The sequence below is a fragment of the Alexandromys fortis genome, unplaced genomic scaffold (genome assembly GCF_014885135.2).
Source record: "Alexandromys fortis isolate MF-2015 unplaced genomic scaffold, M_Fortis_MF-2015_v1.1 scaffold_190, whole genome shotgun sequence".
Classification (NCBI taxonomy): domain Eukaryota; kingdom Metazoa; phylum Chordata; class Mammalia; order Rodentia; family Cricetidae; genus Alexandromys; species Alexandromys fortis.
Genome location: NW_026068059.1, coordinates 2,026,586 through 2,053,039, shown reverse-complemented (window position 1 = coordinate 2,053,039; position 26,454 = coordinate 2,026,586). Strand labels below are relative to the sequence as shown.

The following is a 26,454-nucleotide window of genomic DNA, read 5'->3' as shown; positions in this document are numbered from 1 at the left end:
CCATCTACTGCTGGGAAGAGACCCAAATTCCATATGAGTGAAAGTCTACGGGCAAATTTTCATGAGTGCATTGTGGCACATCAGGGGAACAGCTCCTCCTAGCCATGGTGGAGAAATATCTAGGCTACGATCCTCTTGCTAGGCAGGAGAGCCCATTCTCTGGCTTTGCAGCCTCAGAGTGGACATGGCAGAGCCTCACAACTGGACCAGGGCAAAGCCAAGATGCTGAGAGCATCCTCTAAGGTGTGGCCAGGCCAGCCAGGCTTTAGTAAATGGGATCCGAGAGGACACACAGGGCCTGTTTCCTCCTGACAGACTCGTGCTGCTGATAAAACGTAAGCCCAAGGGATAGACACAGAGAGGTTGCCTTAACTGGGCACCTACTGTCCACGGTGGAGAAAAATGGTCACCAAGCCTGGACAAGGCAGAGCCTGGGCATTGGAAAGAGACTGGCACCGTGTGGGCCTGGTGGCCAGCTTCAGGAGAGAGTTACAAGAAATGAACCCAACTGTCTCTCACCCTGTGGTTGGTAACTTGGCCTCACACACAGAAATCACAGTGGCCGTATGTCACCAAGCAGAAAAGGAACCCATAGGGGAGCAGAGGAAGCCAACATAACCTGGAGAGGGGGGCTGTCAGAGGCTGTAAGAGGGCAGAGTTGGGTCAGACTCCTGCCCCCCAAGAACGCAGCATCTTGGAAAGCAGGGGCAACGGGAGAACGGGGTTGTGGAGCTCCTCGTTGGACTCAGGGGGCCTCATTGGACCCCATCCCGTTGCCTTTGTTGACGTAGAATGGCCGGTAGTGAGACTGTGAGGGAAACAGGAATGATTAGGGTAGCCAGGTGGTAGCGGAACCCCACAGCCCGCCCAACCCAGACCTCCTGGAACTTACAACCTGCTGTGCCCTGTGGCCTGACCTGCAAGAGCTACCTACCTATCTTGCTTCCAGGAGGTGGCCCCTGACAGCATCAGAACTTCTAGGTCCAAATTCTAACTAGAGTCCATTCCCGCCACTTAGTCTATGACCTTGGATTGCTTCCGCAGCCCACAGTGTCTTCCTAGTGCCGCCGCGCTACCATGTGCATAGCGCTGTGTGTTCTCTGAAACTACGCATCATTGTGCCAAGGGCTTTCTGTCGACAGACTCAATTAGGTTTTACAACCATCCAATTAAACGGGCTGCTGTGACCATGGCCACTTTATAAGCAAGCAGACCAATGCACAGAGAGGCTAGGCAACTCGCCCAAGCCACCCAGGTAATGAACAGGAGGAACAGGATGAGAGGTTGGACTCCAGATCCCATCATCCCCAGCCTCACCCCAATTCTTGCTGTCATTCTTCTGTCTTAAGCATTTCACATGTCAGCTTAGGTTCTCCACATGGCTTTCCCTGACAGGATGAATGAACGACGGCCCCAGTCCACTGTGCTCAGCACCGACCCTTCATAATCGTGGCACACGAGCTTCTCTGGTCAGAGCCATGAACATCTTTCCCAGCCTCCTCGCTGGGTCATGTCACATGACAATTTCAGGGAAATCAAGCCCTACCTATTCCTTTCACCCTCTTAATCCCTCCCTCCGGGCTCTGAGGAGTCAGGTCCCCCAGGCTGGGATGGAAGAGCAAAGAGGAGCTGTCCCTGGGTCTCGGGTCAGATATGGAGCTGCTCTGTGCCTCCCGGACACTCCTGGTCTGTGACTCTTACAGAGCAGGAGTCCAACCTAGGCAGTGCCAGGGAAGGAAGGTTTGCAGGCCATACCTGGGCCAGACCATCCATTCACAAAGGAAGAAACGGAGGCCCGAGGAGGAAAACTGAGCGTGGACAAAGTCATGGGGCTGCTCTAGCAAAGCAAGACCTGAATTCAGGTTCTCTGGCCCTTGGGTCCATTCCGGGATCCCAAAGAAGGGCACAGGGCAGAATGGATTCTTCTTTCAGAATGGCTGGGTCGATAGCATATGGATTGCAGACCAATGAACATGGCTGCAGTCTGAGAACCCGGGGCAGATGGTGAGCAGGAGGCTGATTCCCACCGCCCTCCCAATTAAGACTGCAGTAGGTGATAGTTAGGAGGGCTATGAGATCCCCAGGCTGAGGAATTCATGTAAGAAATGGAAGAGCAACTCATACATGACCACATAGCAAGCTGGCCATAGATGGCTGGGTCCCAGCCTGCGTCTTAGGCTGGCCTCTATGCACACTACACTGGTTTCCATCATCCCAGTCTAGGTGCCGGTCGGACAGCACAGCCTTGTCCTGCTGGAGCCCTCTGTGGCCTTCTCTGTGGGGACTCAGGTCTGGGGGACAGGAGTGTATATGATAGGAAGAGAATGACTCTCCCATTGTCTGCTTCCCACAGTCCTGCTGCTTCGATGCCCCTGGGCCCAGCTCCACGTTACACACACAGTCACTTAGCTCCTCTCGTCCCCAAATTAAAGAGTTCTTCCAATTAAACTAGCCCCAGCTGATCTCTGTAGAACAGGGCGAACCTTGTGCTCTGACCTCAAAATGCAAAAGCAGTGGAAGCCAAGAGCTCTGGTCCCATCTCAACAAAACCCTGACGCTACCTGCATGGCAGGCACCTGGTTAGCCCTCTCGGGATGCTAGCACAAACCCTAGGAGGAAAACATGAGGGGAGATGAAGGCTCCAGGGTGACAGCCTCTGATTACTGCCATTCTCAGGCAAGGATAAGATGCATCCTGTCTTCAGGGAACCGGGGGACACTTCATCTCATCATTGCAGAGGTGCCAGCAGGTGGTCTGGATCCTTGGCCACACACCACCACCATTGCTGCTTTCTCTTTAATAAGCCCAGCTTATGGTTATTAGAGAGTAAATCCTGAATATACCTTTCTAATGTTCCAGCTCCCCCAAACACACACCATCACTCCTAACGGCCTCTATGCTACCAAAGCTGGAAAGTAGTCCCAAGAGAGAGAGGGACCCATCTCCGGGATGTCTGTGAACCTATGGACTAAGTATTTTACAGCCACACAACTCTTGGAGACCAAGCCACCATAGACACCCAGTGATCCCTTGCAAATACCTACCCTGGCTGCCCATGCTACAGATTCTAAACTGAGGTCAAAGGCAGTATGTCTTTACCCAGGTTCCCTGCATATAACCCCCCTTTCCCCCCTCCCCTCCCTATTTACTACATGTGGTTGGTTGCTTGGGCCATTGCTATCTTCCATGTTCATAGTATGGCCCCGAGAAGCTCTTCTCCTCCCACAGACTCCGAAAGCCTGTGCAGTTGCTGAGTCCCTGGACACAACTGTGCCCAGCAGCCCTCCCTTACTCACCAGCAAAGTCTGCTTGCCAGATTTCCAAGTCTGAGGCTGGGCCTTGGGAGCCTGGCTCCGGAGGAGGGAGGGATAGCCTGGAAAGACAAGATGCTCCAGTCAAAAGGACCCGGGCTGGTGCTCAGGGACTCCCCCCAGATGGAGCAGCTCAGCTGCCTGCCCCAGAGTGACGCCCAAGCATCATCCAGCCCAAGAGCAAGTTTAGCCACCTGCAGAGGTGTGCAGCAGCTGGGATGGCACAGTTGCCAGCTGGCAGTCCTGGGAGGCTAGCCAAAGGAAGGAAGCGGCAAGGCAGAGGGAAGGAAAAGGAGCCAACCAGGTAGACGGGGACAGGCAGCAGGAGGGTGTTGCTCCCTGTCCAGGTCTGCACTATGCTGCTAAGATCACCACCCCTCGCCCTAAGGTCTTACCACCAAAGACCTGTCCCTTTCCCAGTCCAGGACAGTTCTTCAGTCAGCAGCCCCAGCCAACACTGCCCAGAAAAAAAAAAAAAAGACTCCAGGTCCTGCTATGCCTTATAGCTCAGCAGTTTACCCGAGTCACATGGCAGCAAGCAGCTATCAGGATTGGAAACCATGGCTTGCCAGACTCCGAAATCCATAATCCTATTCCTGCTGCCTGGCTCTGGTTGTATCACAGCAGCAGACCAGGAACCCACAGAAGGGCAGCTATTTGCCAGTGTGATTGTCACTCAAGGTTAGGACAGTAAGTCCAAGGTCCGAGCAGGTGGCTCTCTGCACTTGGTGAGAAGGGGCTAGCCTGGGGTGAAACTGCCTGCCACCTCCTTGGTTCTCCTTCTCAGCCCGGGACTTCTATAAAGAACATAACTGCACAGCCCGACAGAAACACCACTCAGCCCGCAAGGCAAACAGCAGGCTGGGAAGAAGCTGGCCCGTGACTTGAAGACTGAGAAGCTGGGGAGATTAACAGTGTCTGTCCTTGGCAGCCACTGTCAAGGGAGGCTGCTTGGGGTGGGCCGTACCACCTGCAGCACTTCCTGCTGCACGAGCAAGAACCCCTGGGGCTGTCCCTGCACCTAGGGCAGGAACTGCCTGAGAAAGAGAAGATTCTATGGGTCCTGAGGGACGATGAAAACTGGGAATGGAGACCTCACCTCTTGGTTTTCAGAAAGAAAAACCCATACCAGCCATAAGAGCTAAGGGGAGGGGGGGACAGGAGTGGCCCAGGAGAACAGTCTCGGCAGCAGGCAGAAATCCAGAGAGTGAGCTAGGATGGCAGGGGGGCAGGACATGCATCTCTCTCTAGGGAGCTCTGAGGAATAGGGACCAGGACACCTTAGAAGTGGCAGAGATCTCCCCCAGGATGGCCCACCTGCCCTGCTATGGCAGAAGAAGGGAAAGGGTGGGAAGAAGGTGGGTACCGGGATTGTTTTTAAAGAGCCCACTGCGGTCCAGTGGCTTGGAAAACTCTGCAGTGGCCTGTCCCAAGGTTGTGAATTGATAGGGGGCTTTCCCAGTGCCTGCTGGGAGAGAGAGAGGTGTTAGCAGCATGCGCCTACTATCCAGGAGGCCGAGACTCTAACACCTCACTGGGGCACTATGCTCCTCCGTGCTTTGCAGCCTAAGCTCAGACCTGGGAACTGGAGCCGCCTTGGTAGCCCCGGTGTTCCCTGTCTGCCTGTGGATCTGGTAGACGGTATGGGGAGCAGGGGGTCTCAGGAATCCAGGCTATCCTTCTGACATACAGGGCAACCTGTCTAGGCCATTCCTAGTCATCGTGGTGAGTTACTCTGTGTGAGGGTGAGGTGGATTCCCTGTATCTGACAGGACGTCCTTCCAGGGCAGGCCTTAGCCAGAGACTCTCTGCAGTCTGCTGGGCAATGTTTGAGGGCTAAGAGCTGTTACTCTCTGTGCCAGGTGGCCTTCAGGCTAGGCTTGATCAAGGAACAGATAAGCATCTTCTGGGAGCCAGCATGCCAAGGCTAGTCCCAGAGTGTCCCAGACCTGGCCCAGGGACGGGACTTCTCCTGGGTCCTGAAGGCTAGAATCCCTTACTCTTTCCCTTCTTCTTCTTGCTAGTAGTAGTAGTCCAGGAATCTTGTCCTTCATACAGACTGTGCCCTAGCCTGGACTTGAACCACTAAGTGCTAAAGCCACTTCAGAGGACTCTGTTTGCTATGGGCGTTTGGTGGGGGGTGCTCCAGACAGTTCCTTTCTCTCTTGTCCCAAGGAACCCAGCCGCTGATCCTCCTGGGTCAGGCATTTGGGTGTAGGGAGAGGTGAAATCCCCATCAGAGCTGCCTCTAAGGCCTAGAGGGAGAGGCAGGCCCTGAGCCTGCTACACACAGGGAATAGCACACACTGCTGCACTGTACACTACAACACCCTGCTTCAAGCCTATATCCTCAGGATGACCCCAACCCCACGGGGTAGGAGGTGCAGTTCATTCAACCAGCTCAAGACCTACAGGAAGACAGTAGTAGGTGGGGGTCAAGTATAGGAAAAGAATGTCAGACCCAAAAGGCCTGATCCCACCTCCCCAGAGGAGCTGCTGCAAGATAACTCTATAAGAAGAGTGGGATCCAGCCAGCTGCTGGGAGGCACTGAGGAGTTAAATCAACTCCATAGCAGAGAGGCTGGGAAAGTAACCCAAGGGAGCATTTAGGCCACATAGATAAGGATGCCTCTCCAGTCACCGAGGCCTATCGTCCCAGCCCATCTTTAGGAGTCAGTATGTAGTGTGTATGTCACACCCAAGAAACACTGCCATAGCCTGGCCCCTTTCCCTTCTTTGGGATGCACCCAAGGCCCAGGCTCAGCTTCCATCTAGATCAGAGCCCTCACTTCCAGAAGGTGAGGGGAGAACTAGCCAGATAGGGAACAGAGACTCAAGCAGGGCAGCCTCAAGGCAAAGCAAGGGGTAGGGGTGAGCTCACCTTTCAAGGAGAAGGAGGAGTTGCCCTGCACAATGGGCATGTCCTCAGAGTTCTGAACAGTGGACGAGTACTCCCAGACCCTGGAGGTATAGTTACCTGGCAGGACAAAGAAGGCATATCAAGCTGGGTGGTGGGGGGGCACACCTTTAATCCCAGCACTCAGGAGACAGGGGCAGGCAGATCTCTGTGAGTTCAAGGCCAGCCTTGTCTACAAGAGCTAGTTCCAGGACAGGCTCCAAAGCGACAGAAAAACCCTGTCTTTCAAATCAAAACATAGTTTAGCCTGGCAGTGGTGGCGCACACTTTTAATCCCAGCACTTGGGAGACAGAGGCAGGAGGATCTCTGAGTTTGAGCCCAGCCTGGTCTACAAGAGCTAGTTCCAGGACAGGCTCCAAAGCAACAGAGAAACCCTGTGTCAAAAAAACCAAAAACTAAAAAAAAAAAAAGACAAATAAAAAATAAAATAAAAAGGCACATCAGACCCAGGTAGACTGGCCTGAAGAAGGAAGGAAGGACCAGGACAAGATCAAGTCCTTGACTCTTCGTCCATTTGCTGCCTCTGAAGTCAGGACACCACTATGCCTCATCACACGTCCTCAGCCTTCCCTGCTATGGAAGGTGTGTAAAGGATAGGTGTGTTCCTGCAGCCCACTGTCCTCACAATAAGACGTGGGTTTGTGCTGTGCAGTGTGTATGATGGGGTGTGGAGTGGCCCGTTGCTACAGCCCACATGAAAGATCAAGAGGACACCTTTGTGCTGTTTCTTTCTAACCACCTTTACATGGGGTTCCAAGAGTCAAACTCGGGTCCCCAGGCTTGCACAGCAAGCACCTTTGCCCGTTGAGCCATCTTGTCAGCTCCACTCCTCAGATTAAAGGGCATCCCTGGACACAACGTACAGGTCTTGTGTGAGCTGCTCATTCCACCCCACTTCCTGGAATTCCAGCCAACTTGTGACCTCACTTCCTCCAACAATAGCTTCTTTCTTGTCTCTGGTGTTGGATCCAGAATGGTCCTTTGCTTAGGATCCGCCCTTCCTCCCCATCCCCAGCAAATTCATACAGCATGTTCCCATGTCAGCTCTCCCAGAACCCTGTGTATCTCTTCCTGCTGCCCCTTATTATCCTGCACATCCCATGCCCTGGGTTGCAGTTGGCTGTTTAATTGTCCATCTCTTGTGGTGCTGGGGACATGCTTGTTTTGGCCCAGCATCAAACCGATGCCTGCCAGAGCCTTATTCCTAGAAGGTACTCACTGCATGTTTGATGGATGCACGTACTAACTAATGAACAAATAAATACAAACACATCCTATCGCTTGGGGACAGAGACAGTTGACAGAATGCCTGGTGTCCTGTTCATGGGGGTGAACGAGCTAACAGACAGCTCTGTGCAAGGAGGCTTTTGTGATGTGGAGAAAGAGGAAGAAGGGAGAAAGATCAAGGGCATCAAGGTGATGTTAGAGTCCCGGGTTGACAAGGCACCAGCTCTTCCTCGGCAGCAGGAAGCCTTGGGTGCCTCCTAAGTGAAGCTCCCTCTGCAGCCGTGCCCACGAGTCAGTGTGCTCCTCTCGTCCTAATGGATGAATCGTGTGAAATGAGGCAGGTAGCCACCCTGAAGCTGGATTTGGGGGCCGCCCCCAGTAAGAGTCAGGATACAAGGCATACCTCCACTGAGTCATGAACTAGCCACGAAGTGCTTAAAATAAATTGTCTTGCTGCTATTCTCTCCTATAGGTACTTTCTGGGTTGGTCAGACCTGTAACTGTTTTGTATGGGAAATGAAGGACAGGTGGGCAGGTGTTTGTGCATGTATGTACACATATGTGGAGGCCAGAGGTCAACATCAGGTGTTGTCACTTGTCCACATTGTTTTGGGGACAGGGTCTCTTTTGAACCTGGCACTTGCTGATTAGACAGACCAGTCAGCATGATTCCGGGATTTTCCTGTCTCCAAGCACTGAGATTACAGGGACGTGGAGCTATGCCCAGTTTTTGCACATGAGCGGTGGGAATCAAACTCAGGTCCTTGTGTTTGCGTGGTAAATACTTTACCAATAGAGCTAGCTAGCTTCGCGTGCCTCTGCAGCTATGAATATTAATGACCAGCAGAGAGGTGCAGGCATTGTCATCTCCTCTGGATGGCAGTGACCTTCCAGTTTCCAGGTGTCTATTCTCCATTGAAGAGTCTCCCCAGTGCTGGATCTAGGTGGGGGTGCCTGGCCGAACTGGCCCATTATCCAAGAAGTCCAGCACAAAATCATGGTCCCCCAAACAGAGGCTTCAGGAGCACACAGCCCTGACCTGGGGCACAATGGTCTCCTTAGCACACAGAGCAGGAGACCCTGTATTTGACAGCCATATTTGGGACAGGTCCATTTCAGCCCCCACCACACTTCTGTCATAAGGAATCGTCGTGGTGCATCTGGGATTTCCAGGCACACTGGTGTCAAGTCATGCCTTCCTTTCCGTTTGCACCTTAGATAAATCATTGTATGACTAGGACAAAAGTCAACTCGGGCCTGTCGGCCTTCTGTCCCGATGCTTGCTGGGAGAGGCCCCCACAGCCAGACACTCACCCCGTTTCCCCCTACTCATCCCTCGGGGATAAGAAGAGCAAATGGACTGGGGAGTTTTAAAAGATGTTGGGTTTCAGTAGCTTCTCTTCGAGCCTAACCAATGACCTCATGCATTTCTGCATTAGCCAGCACACATGTGCATGTACACACACACACACACACACACACACACACACACACACACACGTCCTGCCCCGGTTCCCTATATTCATCTCACACTGGGTAATCAAGACATTCAAATTCAATCCATGGCTCAGCCAGTCCTGGGACCATCACCCCATGCTCCCTCCTGCCTACCCTAAGCTGAACCCCCTCCTACCTTTTGTGCCATACAGATTGTTGAAATTCTTCTGGTTGGTCTCCTTGGAGAGGCGGCTGGGCGATGACGGCTGGTAAGATGTCCGGCCCCCTGTGGGGCAGAAACATCATTTCAGAAAGGTGGGCTTGACTCAACTCAAGGCCTGTGGCCTCTGACTTGGGGGGAATCCTAGACAGAACCCTGTACATCTCCCTGAGAACCCACTGGACCCTCCCACTGGGCTTTCACCACCCAAATGAGAACCCTTTGGGGAGCAGAGGGGACACTATTGGCTGATGTTCCCAGAGCACTAGAATTCTGGATGGCTCTGAGTATGCTAAGATGCTTGGTCATTCTACTTGGGAGCCTTGAGAGCAGGGGGCTGATAAGCCCGCTCCTGAGCCAGGGCCTGTCTGAACTGTTCTGCAGAGCCTGAGATCTGGGGGAATAGGAGAAAGGGGAGGCCATCACAGTGGTGGGGGAATGGGGAGCAGAGGCTTTGGGTCCTCACCCCACAGACTTAGCCTCCTACAGAAGACTAATGAGCCTGCTGGGAACTTGTTCCAGGTATCAGCACAGCCTGTGACTGCTCACCGCCCTCCTGTCTTGTGTTCCCACACAGCCCTGTGTCTCTAGCCCTCTTGTCCAGACACCACACACCCCACAAACTGCTGGCTCGCCCAACCCAGCACCTGCCTGCCCTTCCCCTTTCCCTCACAGTCCTGCCAGACACCCCACACACACACACACACACACACACACACACACTTGTACTGTCCAGAGAGCCCCTCCTTCCCGAGCCTGGGAACTTACTTCTCCAAGGGAGGGAGTCATTGTCACTGCCTAATCCCACTGACTCTAAACTTCCAGGCCTTTAGTGGCCTTGTTTCCCTGATCCTCTCCATGTCTCTGCAGCCCCTCCCAGGCCTCTCCTCTACCCTGAGCCTGGGAGCTGCAGGTGTCCTGCCCATCCTGTCCCTGCAGGGCAGGGACACTGGAGGAACCTGTTTCTTCTACCTACAGATGTCATAGCTGACTCATGGGGACCAAGCCAGAGGGGACAGTGACCAGCCTCAGGTTGACTCAGCCTTGGCACTCTCAGGGAGCCCCTGTGGCAGGTAGCACTTCCCACACCTGGTGGCCAACAGCGGGGCCACTCTCTCCCTGGTTCTCCCTTATGCAGGGAGAATCAAGCGGGAACAGTGGGGTTTGAACCACCCCATCTGGACCAGGGGGAGAGCCAGAGAGACCAGGCTAGGCAGACACAGGCTTTAAAACAGAGAGCTTCTGAGGACCCGGCCAGCATAGTTTGTCCTTTCATGGAACTGGCTAAGAGCAGAGCTCTGGCCAGAGAGGGACAGGACTGATGGTCAGAGCCTGATTCACCCCAGAAATGTCAGAGGTGAAATCTCAGTACTCCTCTGCTGCCTAGAACCTCCCAAAAGTCTGAGTGTTGTTTTGAAAGGCAGGGTACAGAGCTTCCTATCAGATGAGCTCACTTCTCCCAGTCCCTCGGCCTGCCCACTGCAGCAGTGATCTGTCAGTAACTGCTCAGGACCTCTGGTTCCTCTCTCCAGCTAAGTGCCTTCTCAGACCTTCCCCTCCCACCCCACCCTCTACTCTCCAGCACCCTCACTCCTCTCCAGGCCCCTTAGCTCCCACATGCACCAGCACACCCCCTCTACCCTGTGGCCTGGTACCCCCACCCTTATGTACCAAGCACTGTGGTGGTTCATCACTAACGTCTAAGAATGTTCAGACTATTCTAAGCCAGGGACAGGCAGGTCCTGGCCTAGAGCCCCCAGGCTGTCCCCCTGTAGAGTAGGCTAAGGAGGCAGGTGACTTGAGGGAAACACACAGAGGGGCAGACTGGCTTTGAAGGTGGCAGCCCTACCCAGGGCTCACTCCTTGCAACAGCTTTGGCAGAAGCGCCACCACACAGCTCTGGACTGCGGGAGGAGAGTCTGTGAGATACTCTAAAGGACAGAGGCCACAGGAAGGGCAGGAGTGGCAGACTGCACAGGTGACCAATGCATCTAAGGAACTGAGTGCTGGATAACCTGTCACCAAACCAGGACATGTGTCACTTCAGCATGAAAGGAGGCACTGGGAGCCACCACACAGGGACAGGAAGCAGGGGCCAGACACACTGAGTTATGGTCACTCTACCCAGGAAGAACCTGTCTGAGAGTGACTTTGGGCCTCGGCCGTTGGTAGCGTACTCCCCCTCACCCTTGGGTGTGAGGTACATGGAATATCTCTTCATGGTGTCGGGCGTGCTCCACTCGTTCCCGAAGCTGCTCGTGTAGCTGTTCATGTAACGATGGTCACCACCTGCAAGAGAGGTAGGTCAGCAGAGGAACAGGTGGCTCACAGGGAGAGGCAAACTATCACAACCTCGGAGAATGTGGCGACACGGTCCACACTGCCCCTGCTCCTCCAGTGAGCCACTGCCCAGGCACACAGTCTCCTCCTTGCGAGGGCAATTGTGTGCATGACAAGGACATACCCATTTGGGGCACCCATTTCTTATTTGATCTGTACATCATCTCTTGGGCAGGTATGACCATCTCCATGTGACAGAAGGGGAAATCAAGGCTCGGGAGGTGAGGGCAGTGAGATGCCCCTGCTAACAGGACAGTCAAGGAGGAGTTGGGATTTGATTCCTGGCCCTACTTCATACCTCAGCCCCAGCTACAGCTAGCAGCATTGGGTGGTTGACTGGAGTCCTGTCTTGGCCTCTGTGGTCCAGAGACTGGCCAGCTGTGTAGGGTGAGCTGCACACAGCTGCAGGCCCGCAAGCCCCAACTAACCTATCTCTCGGTGGCCAACTCTGCCTCTGACCCTGCAGAGGCTGTGCCCACCATCTCCTGTCCCTTACAGCTTCCTGACTTCTAGTGCCTCCATCTTTCTTGCTCTCTCTCTCAGGTAAGGAGTGAATGGCTCAGATCTATCCTTCATCTTCATCTCCATCACCAGCAGGATCCTGGCACACAGTAGACTAAAGGCGTTTGTCCAGCCCTGGTCCCACTAAACAAAAAAACCTCTGGTGCCTCTGTGCCCTGGGCCTGTGGGGTTGGGGATGCAACCCTGGTCTGGGAAGCAAGCCATCATTAGGAAGCAATAGGTGGTCACTCCAAGGCCTGGCTCATCAGCTACCCATCCTCCATCTCCTACAACAGATAGCATCTAACCACTAGGCAACAGTAAGAGAAACAAAGGCAAAGAAGGCTTCCCCTGGGCCTGCGGCACAAGTTCAGGACGGCTGAATCAGCACACCCAGCCTTGCTCCTGGCTGCCATCTCACTTCACACCTTACATAGGACGCCGGGCCACACCTGCACAGAGGCTGTGGCAGGAACCATCATGACCTAGAAACGGGGCAATGAACAACCACCGGGAAGCTGGGGTGATTCCTACAAGGTTCACGTCTCCCTACCCCAGTTAAGACCATCCTCTCTCATCTGCCCAAACCATACCCAAGGACTCCCCTGCGAGGTTTGTACGGTAGAGATGAAGATGCTCCTTCTTCAAGCCACTGCCGCTGCTCTTGGCAGCGGTAGTGGCTTTGCTTAAGAAGAGAAAGCCTAGCAGCCATACGAGCAGAGTGTGAAGCCCAAAAGTAAGCTCTCCCGGTCAGCTGGGGGCCCTTTGAAAGGCTGCTTCCCTGAGTACCTGGACATCTGCAAGGGCTAACTCCCCACAAGGGAGCAGGGAAAGGCCAAGGAAGGAAGGAACTCAGCATAACGCCCACATCCTGGGAGCCCTCAATCACCTCAGCTGTCGCCGTCCCCATTAGGATCACGGCGATCATCATTAGGGAAAAAAAGGCTGTCAGGATCTGAGTGCCAATTTAAGTCAAATGATTGTCTCGCTAAAATGGCTTTATCTGTCCTTAGGTATGATTGAACATCCCCCGTATTTCACAGGGACATGGCATGGTATCATACACGGGTGGTCCCCTCCACCCTCCTAGGCCCCTCTCCTCGGGGAAGAGTGATGTGATCCACCTGGAGACCAGAAAGAATCATTTCCGTTGGGTGTTGATGGCTATGAGGCCTTGATCAAGCTGTTTTTGAAGACCTTGCCCTGGGTCTGTGCCATTGGGGCGTAGCCTTGGAGAAAGTACCCGGGCTTCGGGCCCTAAAGGGATTGGGATCGGGTAGAATGGGGCTTAACAGGGCAGTTCCTCAAGTTAGCAGGCTTTCTGGGAGCTAATTCAGTTGACCTCTGCAGGGAGAGCATGTCTCAGAGAAGGAGCTGATTTCAGGGCAGGTGAGTCAGAGAGACACGCCAATGCCCCATCACCTCCAATCCCCAGCAGGCCAGTTTTAGCCTGTGGGCTCAACATGACTCAGAACAACCATGGTGACGGGCCTCTCTCCAAGTTCAGATGTAACTCTAGGTTCCTTCTGAAGCCTGCAAGTGGCCCGTTCAAGCAGCAGCAGGGATGCAACTGCTGGATTAGACCTGGCAGTCAGATGGAGATCTGAATGAAACCACTCCTCGACACTAATGAATGGCCCACAGAGGAGGCACCTACGCGGCAGTTCCCAGAATCTCCCTGCCCTAGGTCCCTTGTAATAACTGCCAGTCCAACGGGAATGCTAGAATCCCTGAAGCCTAGTCGAAACACGCTCTCATGGATGAGGGAATGGAGACCTGAGGAGTCAACCACTCAGGTTCCTGCCTGACATCAGACAGCAGGAATTTACTGAGAAGCACCCCCAGCCTTATCCCCGTGGACAAGGGAGTACCTACCATTCTCCATATGGTTCCTCTCAATGAAGTTGCGGCTCAGGTCGGCCTTGCACATCTTCTCAACATGGCGCATGCACACATTGAGCAGGTCATCCTTGAAGTTGCCAAGTGACTGTCCCAGGCCCTCTCCTTCCAGCAGGACATGGTAGGTGGGCAGAGGTGGGGGGAGGGAGTAATTGCTCATCAATGCACCAAATTCCTACCAAGAAAGAAAAGCAGCCATTAACTTTGCCATTCTTTGGGAGCTATGTGGACCTTGGTCTGCATGGGAGCTCTCTGGTTAGCTGGGGACTCTGTGCTGAGAGCCAGAGTTCTAGGATGGGCAGGATAGCTAGCCTTGCTCTTCTTCACTGGACATATGAGTCAGCTAAAGTCAGTCTTGATTGAACTAGCATTCGGATGAGTGATGCCACGGCTCCCAGCACTGATGTGTACACGCAGAAGTTGTGGTCTTTGGGGGAAAGGGTACGTGAGAATACTAGAACAGTGTGGGTATTTCCATCTTCACAGACTCACTCCCTCCTGTCTCCACACCTCCCTTTTTCGTCTCTGGCACACCCCTCCTCCTTCTCCAGTCCTAAGCAGCCTGCAAGACCCTATTCAAACTCCACCTCCCCCACAAAGTTGTCCTCAGATTGCTCTAGCCTGCTGGCCTTCTCTGAATTTCCATAGGCACTTATCTCCTGAGCCACATGCTTTATCATTTAATTACACACTTTTCCATATTGTTCTCTAATTGTACATGTCTTATCTTCCCAGCTGGATTTCAGCTGCTTGGGGGCATAAACCGTGCCTTAGACTTCTCTATTTGCCTGGGCACCTGATAGAGTCCTGCACGCCCAGGAGTAGCAAAACATTCTAGCAGACAGAAAGATGGGTGCATGAATACACAAGCAGATTAGATCAAAGATAACAAATACGCAACACTCTTACGCCACTCCTCCCTTACCCAAAGCAGGCATTACTAATTAATCACAGAACCCTTTCTTATCAAGCCTAGAGCACTACTGGTACATAGCAATTGATTTTGATACAAGGTGACATTTGTGTGCCATCCTTAGAGTAGTAGAGAGTAGACTGGAAAGAAAATAAAATAGATGGAAGGATTAGTAGTGAGTGGGTGGGTAAATGGTGGGCTGATGGGTATGGAGTAGATGAGTGTTGGTAATGAACAGATGGATGATGGGTGGGTAGGTGGGCAATGAATAGATGGGTGGGTGGATTAGTAGTGATTGAAGGGGTGATGTATGTATGTTTGGATGAATGGATGGATGGATGGATGGATGGATGGATGGATGATGGGTGGATGGATGGGTGGATGGATGGATGGATGGATGGATGGGTGGATGGGTGGATGGATGATGGGTGGATGAATGGATGGATAGATGGATGAATGGATGGATGAATGAATGGATACTAGGTGGATGAATAGTGAGCTTATGGGTATTGGATGCGTGGATGGAGGGATGAACGACTGAATGGATAGTGAGCATATAGGTAATGGGTGGGTGGATTGATGGGTGGATGGTGAGTCGATGAGAAGCGAGTGGATGGGTAGTGAATGGGCAGATACATGGATGGATTGATAGTGGGTGGATGGGTAGCAGACAGGTAGTGAATGGGTAAGCAGGGGACAGATGTGTGGATAAATGGGTAAGGCAGGCATGGATGGATAGGGAATGAGAGCCTGCAAGATGGATGATTTGAGTGAGGGACTGAGGATCTGAATGGCTGCGTCCGTACCTGCAGAAACAGCACCGAGTCACTGATGCTATGCAGCTGCTCTCGGGTCTGCTTGTCCTCTTGCAGCACCTTGGCCCTCTCATCCAGGGCATCTACGATCACTTTCACTTGGTCCACAGCATCTTGTTCCCGCTGCTCCAGCGCAGCTCTTACTTCTTCCTTTTGCTTCTCCAGGTCCCTCACCAGGTCCCTGAAGCTCTGCTCCAAGATGGCCTTCTCATTGGTGGTAAAGCTCTAGGTCCAGAATGGAGGGGGATGAAGAAGATTTGCATTAAGGGAAAAACCCTAGCTTTCCAACAGACTTAAAGAACCCTCAGGGCCCTAACTTTGCAAGCCTCCTTGACCACAAATCTCTTTCAAAGGCATCACTGAGAGAGGCCAGTTGATAACCATGCCAGTGTGTGGGTGGTTGATTTGAGTTGTTTGAGACTGGATCTCAAGTAAAACAGGCAAGCCCCAGACTTACTATGTAGTCCAGGCTTAGAATATCTGGTCCCTCTACCCACTGAGTGCTGGGATTACAGGTGTGTGTCACCACATCTGTCTGCAGGTGTTTCTTATTGTCTAATCTTCCTTATCTACTGTGGCTTTTTCCCCTGGGTGGGTCAGCATGAGCCACTATTCCATGCTCAAATGACTCTCCAGAGGCTCAGACAATCTCCTTCAAGTCGGGGTATGCTTGCTTCAGTTGAATTGCGTTGCCTCAACTTGAGCCAACCTTATTTGGGGAGTAAATCAGTTGGCTGTTCCTGAGGGCAGACTCCACAGTCAATAACTTTATACTCGTTTGCCATTATCCAAACCACAGCAGACATACTGCTTACCATGCTGGCCCAAGTAGAAAAGAAATGGGTTGTACTTAGTAGTTTAGGTAGTCTGGTAAGCAAATCAGACATCAGAGGACATTGGAAAGCTCACTGAAGAACAGGTCTAGGATCTTTGCAAAATACTACCAAAATGCCTGAGCTAGGTAGGCTGAGAAAGGAAGTGTGTGGGGATGGCAAAGCAGCTGGAGGATCCCAGACAAGAAAGTATGGGTATCACTTTGGGCCAAAGCCTGGAGCAGCACTGAGGTCTGCCTTCTCCCAAGCAATAGAGGCAAGTGAGGGTGCCATAGCAAGGGAGCCTGAGGCCACTCACCTTGATCCGGTCCTTCTCCTTCTGCCACTTCTCAGCCTCATCTTCAACCTCAATGATTTTCAGCTGCAGCTGCTCCTTCTGCAGTGACAGCTCGGTCTGTGGGGAAATGTGGAAGTTGAAGCTGCTGTGAGCAGGGAGAGAGAGGAACAGAACCAGAGACCCAGGCTGGTGACTCACCACACGAGCAAACTCAGGCAGATGCGACACTCATCCGTGCAACCTTTCCCTCAGCAATTGTTGTCAGCACCCCAGAACTGCTGGACCCTGAGCTAGTGGCCGAGGATTCAGCCACGCATCAAGTGCCATACCTCCGTACTCTCAGACCACTAGAGCTAAACAGCTTGGCCATGTCTTTACAGGGGTTAAGCCTCCCAGATCCTTCCCACCTAATGCTCCTTCCAGTGGGCCTGGGGCCTTTGGTGAAAGAGAGGATCTGGACTCAACCCAATTCCACACAGCCCTGCCCAGGGAGTGGCTTGTAGCAGTAACCCCATGCAACGTTTCTGTGGCATGACGCAGGCCTTGTTTTGCAAGCAAGAGCTGGGGTTGCCGCCGGCACAGACTCGGTCCAGGCAGGCACAGCTGTAAACCTGTTTATAAGAAAGGGAACGTATCTGCAGTGTAGGCAAGATGCGGACTCTTCCCCAGGCTCTCTGAAGGAAAGAATACAGAGTGAGGCTAGGAGGGGAGGAGAGGACCTGAGACCCATGTTCAGAGGCACTCTGACTGTTGGATCCCAGGACAGCAGGGAAGAGGCTCTATCAGGAGGGCACTGAGACATCAGCCTTCCATCTATGCTTGGCTTCCACGTGGGGGAAGGTCCCTCTCTGAAAACCAGCTATAACTGAGGCAGCCTGGAAGGCATGAAGCTAAAGCCAAAGCTATTTCTATGAGTTAAGGATGTCTCTTTTTCTTTTCTGCTGGCCCCCACTGGAGTTCCCAAAGCCCTGTCTAAAGCTTGGAAGATAAGGGGGTGATCATTCAAGGAGGTCTTGCATGACTCAGAGCTCCCCACAACCGCTGCCATTTAAAAACAGACTCTCTCTCCTTTTCCTAGCCTTCTTCCTGAGGAACCCACAAGAACAGCTGAGGCAGAAAAATTACAAACCATTAGGATGATGAGCTCTCCTGGCAAGGAGCTGTGAGCATCACCAGTGACCTTTGAGCATCTCACAAAACTAAGGGGTGTCTGTGGGGTGTCTGCAGCAAAAGTTGAGGGGATACCCTGGGATGCTTGCTGCAAACCCCAGAGCAGGCTCCCACTGGCCTTTGAGAAATGGTGCCCAGAGGTAGAAAAGACAGGGACACGGGGGTCACAGAGACCCCCAGATAGGAAGTCCTGCTGCCATGGCCTGCCCACTGCTGCCATGCTCCCAGGCTCTCCGGGCAAGAAGAGTCTAGGATTTTCTCAGTAAGCATCTACTCCACCTCCACAGTTTGACAGCCCCACAGCATGAAAAATATCACCAGAGAGGAAGACCAGCTTGTAGGAATGGATGAGGGTGGGGACTTGGCCTTGGGGTCTCTTGAAACAAGGCTTGGGACAAGACACAGTAGTGGGAAGGAGGAGAACAATAAGAATAAGCTCCCACCCTCCAACTCTGTTCTTTGAGGGTGAGGTGTCAGGGAGGCCAGGAATCAAAGGCCAGCCAGGCTAACGATCTGAGGACCCTAATGTGGCCCAGGCGTGAGCAGCAGATCTGCATCCTAAGGAATAGAAAAAGAAAGATAATTGGGTCTGTCCCAGCAACTTTCCCATCCCTAAAGGATTCCTGGGGGGAGACCAGGGTCAAAGTACAGAAGGAGGCCTCCCATCTTCTGTAGCTGAGCCTTTGAATTGGCTCACCCAGAGCTCATGGATAGGAATCCAAGATGGAGACCCCTAACCATCACCCACAGGCAGGCTGTAGGGTTTGACAAGATCCTTAACTTCTCTAGGCTTCAGTAGCTCCTCCGTGCTGTGGAGGTTACCTAAGCTCCCACACCCACAACAGAGGGTGTAAGAGAGATGGGAATCTGTAAGTGAAGCACCCAGAAAGCACCTGGCAGAGAGTAGGTGCTGACTGAATAATGTCCCCATGGCCACATCTATATGGCACTTCCCAGGTGGGGCAAAGCAGTAGGCATAACAAGTAGGGCAGTGACAGCCATGTCCAGGTGGCTGCGCTGTGTTGGATGGTGAGTCTGGTGCATGGGGTCCGATGGGGTCCAGAGGTGGTAGGGACACAGTCAGGATAGGGAGGGCCGGCTGAGGGGTGGACAGTGGCTGAGACATCAGACTTAAGATGTACGAGACCATGAAAACTCAAAAGCAGGAGACACTGAGGGAAGTGGTAGAAGGTAAAAACCAGAAATAAGAGTTAGGGGTGAGCAGTAGCGCCAAGAGACACCTATCAGGGGCTGTATGGTTAGCCCACAGCTGAGGAAAGGGTCCGTCCTAGGAGAATGGATTGGCCAGCCAAGGGGAAGAGAAGAGGTACTGAGTCCAAGGGATAGAGTCCAATGCGGCTTAAGTCATGAGTCAAGGATGAAGAGAGATCAGTTCCTGGGAGTCGACTCTATGAAAGGGAGGGAGGAGGAGGTGGTCAGGGGTCACCTGAGGTCTGGAGAGAAGAGCGGAGGTGTTGGCCAGCCACCTATGTGAAGAGGAGGGGACCAGCCCGGACACGTGCAAGGGCCAGATCAGAAGCGGAGACAGATTGTCTGCTACAGTGGGCGGTGGAATGGGTCAGGACGGACGAGGGCCTGGCTCTCCTTTTCTCTAGGATTCAAAGGAAGCTGGATACAGGCTGGGGTAGACCCAAACCACAGTCAGCAAGACCAGACCTGCAGGCCACAGAAAGTTCTGGGGCTGGGAGTAGTGCCACAGTAATGGTCTCTTCTCCCCTCCAACTGAGGAGTGGAGTTGGGGTCAGAACTCTAAGAGTGTGCCTCAAATCTTAGTGCTTGTTGGTTGGTTTTGTTTTTGTTTTTTTTGTTTTTTTTTTTTTTTTTTTCTGTACGGAAAACCATGGCCGCAGGAGGAAAGTCACTGGGGCCACTGAGCATCTCCTACAAGCCAAAGACGCTGTGAAGGTCAGTGGTGCTAGCCATGTTTTGAAGTTGTGGTCACCGAGGCCAAGAGGGACCATATAGCTGGCCTGAGTGTGCACTGTGAGAAAGACAGGTGTAAAACCAAGATGCCATCACAGGGCCCATTTCTTTCTCCGTGGCCCTCAGAGGCGCTGCTCGGGCAGCAGTCTAGATAGAGACCTTGTCCTTCACCCGCTTCCCCACCTCCTTGAAGCTGATGGAGTTCAGCAGTTCTCCCCTCCTTTCGCCTCCCCCACCCCCAAGGGCTCCGGCTTCCGCCCCGCCACTCTCTCTGCTCCCACAGAAGGTAGAGGCAGCCCCAGGTGTTTGACAGGTCCCAGCTCAACAGTGCTCCACCCCTCCCCGTCCCTCCCTCCTGGCTTCCTCCCACTCTTCGCTTCTTTCCCTTCACCCTGCCCAGGCCTGTCCCTAAATGCTTCCTTTGTTCCCTTCTCCCACACTGTCTGGGGCCTCTCCTCTCTGATGGTGGGGATGGCCCTTGCGTGGGTCACCCAGCCTTGAAATTCTTGTGGCCTTGAGTGAGTAGAAGTCCCCTGAGAATAGAGGGAGGGGTGGCAAAGCCATGCTCCTTGAGCCTAGATCGGCCATCAAGTGCAGACATCACCAGGAACTAGACAGGGGGACCTGCAAGGCCCCCAGGAGAGGACTCTGGCCCGCTAAGATCTTCCGTCAGCCTGGACTAACTGCATGGGCCCTGGGCTGTGACTTTTGCCAAATGAGCCAGTTAATTGCCAAATTTGTACTCCCAGACACATGGTAATTACCTGGATAAGAATCTGAAATGCTGAATAGATTTCTTATTTCTATGCTCCCATGTCAAACAGCCCTGTATCTGTCCGTCAATGTCACTGACGTTCTCACCCCTCTGCTTCCTCACAGCCCTCAGGTTGGACGAAAGTGCTGACGGGGATGAGACGCTTCATCCTGGCATCTGCAGACCAGCAATGAGCTCTGCAGATGTCACCACCCGTCTCTTAGCCTCAGTTTCTTTGCAGCTAAATGGGCTACCTTCCCCCTGCCCAGCTATATATGAGAGTCCATGTGAACCAGAACCTCCTGGAGCAAGTCTGGGGATCATGGAGTGAACCCAGCCTGTAACCTGTTGTTACATGGTTGGGAGGCCGTTGGATTTGATGATCACTAGAAGACTCTTCCGATCTTGCTGGGGAAAGTGGTTTGAAGTGGTAGAGAGAAATCCCAGCCCCTCTGCTCTTCTGCCCTGGCCTTTGTGTGAATCTCCGCATCTCTAAGCCTGGTGTGGTAGGTACCCACCCCATTAGGCTGCTGCATTTGCAACCATGCAAATGCTGAGCCCAACCCTGGCCCACACATGAGCTCCACAGAGACGGGATCACCACCCACCTGCCTGGTTCTCACTTTCCTCCCTGTGTCCTGTCTCTAAAGCTCTCATTTGATTGAGTCCCCTCAGCTTCCTTGATCATGCCCCTATCTCGTACCTTAACCAGACATTCTCCCTTAAAATGCCCAGAGAGATTCTAGGCACCCTGGCTTTTAGTCCGGCTACTCTTTCTGAATTCTAGTCCCCATCATCAGCCCAAAGAGCTTTCCTCCCTAAACCAGCACAGTAAGAAACCTAAGGACCAATGGCTGCATTGGCCTAGTAACCGAGCAGCTCAGCCTTGTGCAAAGAACTGGGCAAGAAGATGAGCAATCAAGCCACGGGTCACGGGTCACAGTAGGAGGCTGAGCCAGATGATGACATCTAAAATGGGGACAAATCGCTGATTATGAGCCCCTTTAGGACGGCACTCCAGTCTGAGTGTCATCAGCACACGTCTGTCCACCCAGAGACCATGTCAAATGTGCCTTAAAGGCAGTTGTAGCAGGAAGGACTTGGAATAAATGGTGAAGTAAATGGATAAATAGGATGTTCGTGTCCCTCTTCATCTCTTCTCCTAACGTAGCCTGAGAAAACCCAGAGGGATAAGCTAGACAGGTGTGCACCTCTGGGACCACTGGGACACTGAGAGTAGAGAGGGGAACACTGAGGTCCACTAGAGGAAGGGGTCACCCTATGACACACCACATGACCTTTCCCCAGCACTATCTGTGCTCCAAGTCTGTACACAGACTGAGGTCCAAGGGATGAGTGCCTGTGGCCGTGGGTGTCGTCTTCAGCTTTGTGAAACCACCCCAGACACTGCTCGGTGACCTCACCAGCCCCACTGCAGGCCTGTGGAGCTGGTTCTGCCTGCTTCCTTGCACGAAGCCATGTGGGAGCCTGTGTTTTAGTGTTTCAGGTGCCTTCAGAGGATGCCAGAATTGACACTCTGCTTCACCCCAGTCCATCAAACCGCCCCTCCCACCCCCTGTGCTGGGTCAAAGTCCACCAAGTTTCCAAGACCCATAATAGCTGGCCTTAGACAGACTGCTCCAGCGCTGTCTTCTGGCTGCTCTGTTCCTCTCCTCTCTTGTGTCACAAGAACAAGTGCATGGCACACACACACACACACATATACATACATACTCCACACACACACACACACACACACACACACACACAAGCTACCCAAGTTCCCACTGTGGCAGTCACTCCAGGATCCCATTCCCTTCCAAGGTGACCTCAGATACTGCAAGAAGACCTAGGCACATCTTTCTCTAGAATATTAGCCAGGTTCCTTCCTTCCCTTGGGTGTGTCCCCCAATCTGTGAAGTCTGTGAATGCTCCATTAGGCCTGGATTCTCCTTCTGCAGTTCCGTAAACACTTCTGTATACCTGGGAGGGTGTCTCTTCTTGTTTGTCTTTCTGAGCCTCTCCTTCCTTGTCTACCTCACAAGTCTTCTAAGTCGAGGACTCTGAGCCCTACGGCAGCCCCTGACTGAGAACAGCACACTTGGAGCTCTTGGTGTCTCCAGGCCAGGCTGCCCAGCTCCTCTGCAGTCACTCACATTGGAGCCAAAGCTTACATAGGAGCCAGTGTGTTGTTCACCTGGCTCTCAGTGGACGCAAGACCTGCAATGTTGGCTTCCTGTGTTCACTTTGTCCCCTTCTCATCCCAGAGCCCTCAGAGATGTTTCTAAGGACTCTGGGGTATCACAGAGAAATATGCAGTCTAGTTCACCCCTCAGTTTCACACGGAGTGACTGACAGCCTCCTAACAGCCAACCTGAGACTCGCAGCTGCATTCCCAGTGCCGGCCATTCTGCTGGGAATTCTAAGCACAGTCTCCAAGGATGGGCTTCCTGCTCCTGCCCTCTGCCTCCCATCATGAATCTAAGAGCCAGGGGATGCTGGAATCAGGGGAAGCTGAAGACACCTTTGGAAACCAAATGAAGCATCTAAGGGAAGGTGTCTGAGTTAGTTCCCACCTGTGGCTCCGGGACCTGCTGCCTAGGGGTAGGGGCATGAGACACAGAGTGGGAGTGACCAGCAGCAAGCGCCTGACCAGAGAGCTGGGTAAGGAGAGACCTTCTGCAACTTGGGGTACCAAAGCTAGTGAGAAAGTAAAGCCCCTGCACTGGCCACCAGGAAGGTTTGTCTCTGGGGAGGCCACATGCAGCTGGGTGAGTGAGCTCAACAAGGGACAAGCCGGTGGCCCCAGCCCAGCATACCTTCCCCGGGCACATCACATCCGCAAGCCTGCACTTGCCTCTGCTCCTCCCCACGTACATACCGCCTAATCACACACAGAGAATTCACACAAACACACTTACGTAGCCCACACGCAGATACGGGCAGACACCCACATTCGCAGACTCCCGCATGCGTATAAAACACACATTTACATCCACCCACCCACACATGCTCTCGCTCTGATGCTGTCCACCCACAGGCACAGACCTGTCGGCTGAAGTCACACAAACAAAGCACACAGGGCCCAACTGAGAGCAGAGTAAGGGAACCAAAGTGGGGGGTGAGAAGGGAGTGGCTTCCAGGATAGGGCAGAGCAAGGAGCCGGCTGGAGGCAGCAGAAAGGGTATTTCAGGAGCCCTGGAGTCCCCTCTGTATCTCCTTCACTCTTGACCCATTGCCTAAGGTCCAGTCCTGCTCTGTAAGGAAGAGCTTTCTATCCATGGAGAGAGAGAGAGAGAGAGAGAGAGAGAGAGAGAGAGAGAGAGAGAGAGAGAGAGAGAGAGAGAGAGAGAGCAGAGCCCAGAAGAGAGTTCAATACAGTTCTACACTCTGACCCGACTTAGAATTATCTCGTAAACTTGGTCCAGCTCTAATCCTTCTGGAGTTTCTATCCGCTCACTTATGGGATGCCCCTCTCCCAAGACCTTTGGCAGTTAGAGAGACCTCTGACCCCCAGGCTGAAGGTGCAGCAGGGAGAGAGACTTGTTTTCTAAAAGAGCAGAGCACAGCAGAGGAGACTTAAGTCCCCAGTAAGGGTCAAGGTGGGAGGGGGGGAGCAGCGAGAGGCCTGGCAAATCACCTCCTTCTCAGCCTTGGCCTCCTCCACGGTCACAGTGCTGTGGTTCTTATGCTCCTGGAACATGCAGAGGTAGCAGATGCAGGTCTGGTCGGTCTGACAGAAGAGCTCCATGGTCTTGCCGTGCAGGGGGCACTTTCGGGCTTCGAAGTCCCGGATGGGCTCGAGCAGCTGGTGGTCACGGAATGCGGCACCCTCCAGGTGGGGCTTCAGATGCAGCTCACAGAAGGAAGCCTGGCACACCAGGCAGGACTTGACGGCCTTCTGCTTGTTGCCGATGCAGGAGTCACACAGCACCTCCTCGGATCCCGACTTAGACCTCAGCAGAAGGCTGGAGTCAGCCCTGGGATAGCTGTTCCTGCGGACTTCCCCTGGCTCCACGATGGTCACCGTGGGTTTGCGGGGCTCAGAGAATATGGACTTTCGCAGCTCCCCCTTCTCAGCAAAGGACACGGGCGGCTTCTTGGAAGCCCCCAGCTGGAGCCCCGCATAAGGAGACCTCCTGCCTTCCGCAGAGTCCATGCTGAAGTAGTTGGAGCCTTTGTCGTCCACCGACTCCACGAACTGGATGATAGGCCTGCGCCACTCATTGCTGGAAAACAAGGCACTCTTCCCCTCCCCTGACTTCAGGGCACTGCCCAGGGTTTTGCCCTCCGTCACCTCCCCACTGTGCCCGTTGGTTGTCTTGGTATCCTTGCTGTCTGCTTTAGTGCCGTTCTCCAGGCTGCCGTTGGTACCCGGTGGACTGCGGGCGTCCCTGGCTTCCGGGCTGGCCCCATTGCTCCTGGAGGCGTCGGCACCTTCCATGGCAGGTCACTTGCTGGCCTGTTGCTGCTGGTTGGGGTCTCTGTGGTAGGTGACTTCAGCGGGTGTCTCAGGCAGGGAGTGGGGCTGGCAACCAGAGCCCAGGGACACACCTGTGGGGAGGAGAAGGTGGAGCCGGAGGAGGAGCCATAGGAGGAGCAACCTAACACAACGGGCCCACAGAGACTGGCGGGGCACAGTGGCTAATTACCTGGGCCATGCCTGCACATTCACGCCCAGCCTGGGATTTTAAAGAAGTGTTTTTTCTCCCAGTTTTATTACTTCCCACCACTGACAACCAGTTAGGCTGCTTCCATCTGTTGCACTTCTAGGAGAGAGGCGGAGCCTCTGTTCTCATAGGTGGGCGGACTTTGAGGAGGCCAATGCCCCTGGGGGCAGAAGGTGAGGTGTCCACAGAGGTCCATGGGACAGAAGGCTCTTAATTGGGTCACACAAGCCAAATCGCCTTGTAATTTGCAGGCTGGAAACCAAAGGAAAGCCTCCACCCTGGGACAGCACATCCTAAGGGAAGCTGTGGGATGGGTCGTTAGGACTTGGACATGACTGATTCTTACCAACTTGCCCGATGTCTTAAGTACTTTACATGTCTGAGTTTATTTAAGCCTTCCTACAATCCACAGTCATGCTGTGTGTGTGTGTGTGTGTGTGTGTGTGTGTGCGCGCGCGCGCGCGCGCTCTTCCAACATCTTCCTCAATTGCCCATCACCTCATTCTTTGAGGCAGAGGCTCTCACTGAACCCAGACCTGGCCATTGGATCTGCCTGCTTCCTTCCTCACAATAGGACAACATCCAACTTTTACCTGGTACTAGGGCTTGAATCTGGGTCCTCCTGCCTGTAGGCAAACACTTCACCCTCTGAGCCAGCTTCCAGCCCTCAGCCATGCCTTCTGACAGAGAGGAAATATAGGCACTAAGAGGGACACACTGGCTTCAGGCCATCACAGGGAGTCTGGGGCTTTTGAGATTATCCAGTCTCCTCTTCTACCCCTGCTTCTTGGAGGCACCTCCATATCTCACTAGAACATAGCTTCTGGGGGTTTTCTTGTGCCCATGGCCCTGAGAGAGCTCCTCAGAGCAGGTCGGAAGCTGCTTGGGGCCCCTGGGCCAGCGATATGGCAATAAAAAGAATCTGAGCAGCCAGGTTATTGGTGGAGGGTCCTCAGAGCCCAAGCACTTCACACTTCCCCTTTTCTACAGGAGGTTTGCAGTGTGACTCAGAAAAACCTGCACACCTTCTCCAGACCAGGCCATATGCAATAACCTCCAAAATGAGGCAGTGCAGTGTGGGACTCAGAGAACTCCAGAGACGTGAGAACTGCCAACTCTCTTCTTCCCCCCCCCCATCCCTAGTCAAGCACCAGAGCCTTCAGTTCTTACAGGACACTGGAAACAGCTGCCCCAGAGTACAGGAAAGCCCCCCATTCCCCTTAGT

The 26,454-nt window shown here is 53.3% G+C and overlaps 1 protein-coding gene across 1 annotated transcript; it reads right to left on the bottom strand.

Moving 5' to 3' along the window:
* Trim29 (tripartite motif containing 29) lies at positions 1-25,003 on the bottom strand. Its single transcript, XM_050120111.1, has 9 exons — positions 24,200-25,003; positions 16,713-16,808; positions 15,573-15,806; positions 13,830-14,028; positions 11,301-11,402; positions 9,090-9,179; positions 6,193-6,288; positions 3,297-3,373; positions 1-808 (listed from the first exon to the last, which is right to left on the bottom strand). Exons 1-9 carry the CDS (start codon positions 25,001-25,003, stop codon positions 746-748), a joined length of 1,761 nt encoding a protein of 586 aa, XP_049976068.1. The 3' UTR covers positions 1-745.
* Positions 25,004-26,454: the final 1,451 nt, after the last annotated feature.

Bases quoted from the DNA above. Each gene is read 5' to 3' on its own strand.
- Trim29 (XM_050120111.1), bottom strand. From the start codon at position 25,003: ATGGAAGGTGCCGACGCCTCCAGGAGCAATGGGGCCAGCCCGGAAGCC. The intron at 14,029-15,572 runs GTACGGACGCAG...CTTTCTTGGTAG, and splicing joins ACTCGGTGCTGTTTCTGCAG to GAATTTGGTGCATTGATGAG. The intron at 3,374-6,192 runs GTGAGCTCACCC...TTGTCTTTCCAG, and splicing joins CTCCTCCTTCTCCTTGAAAG to GCTATCCCTCCCTCCTCCGG.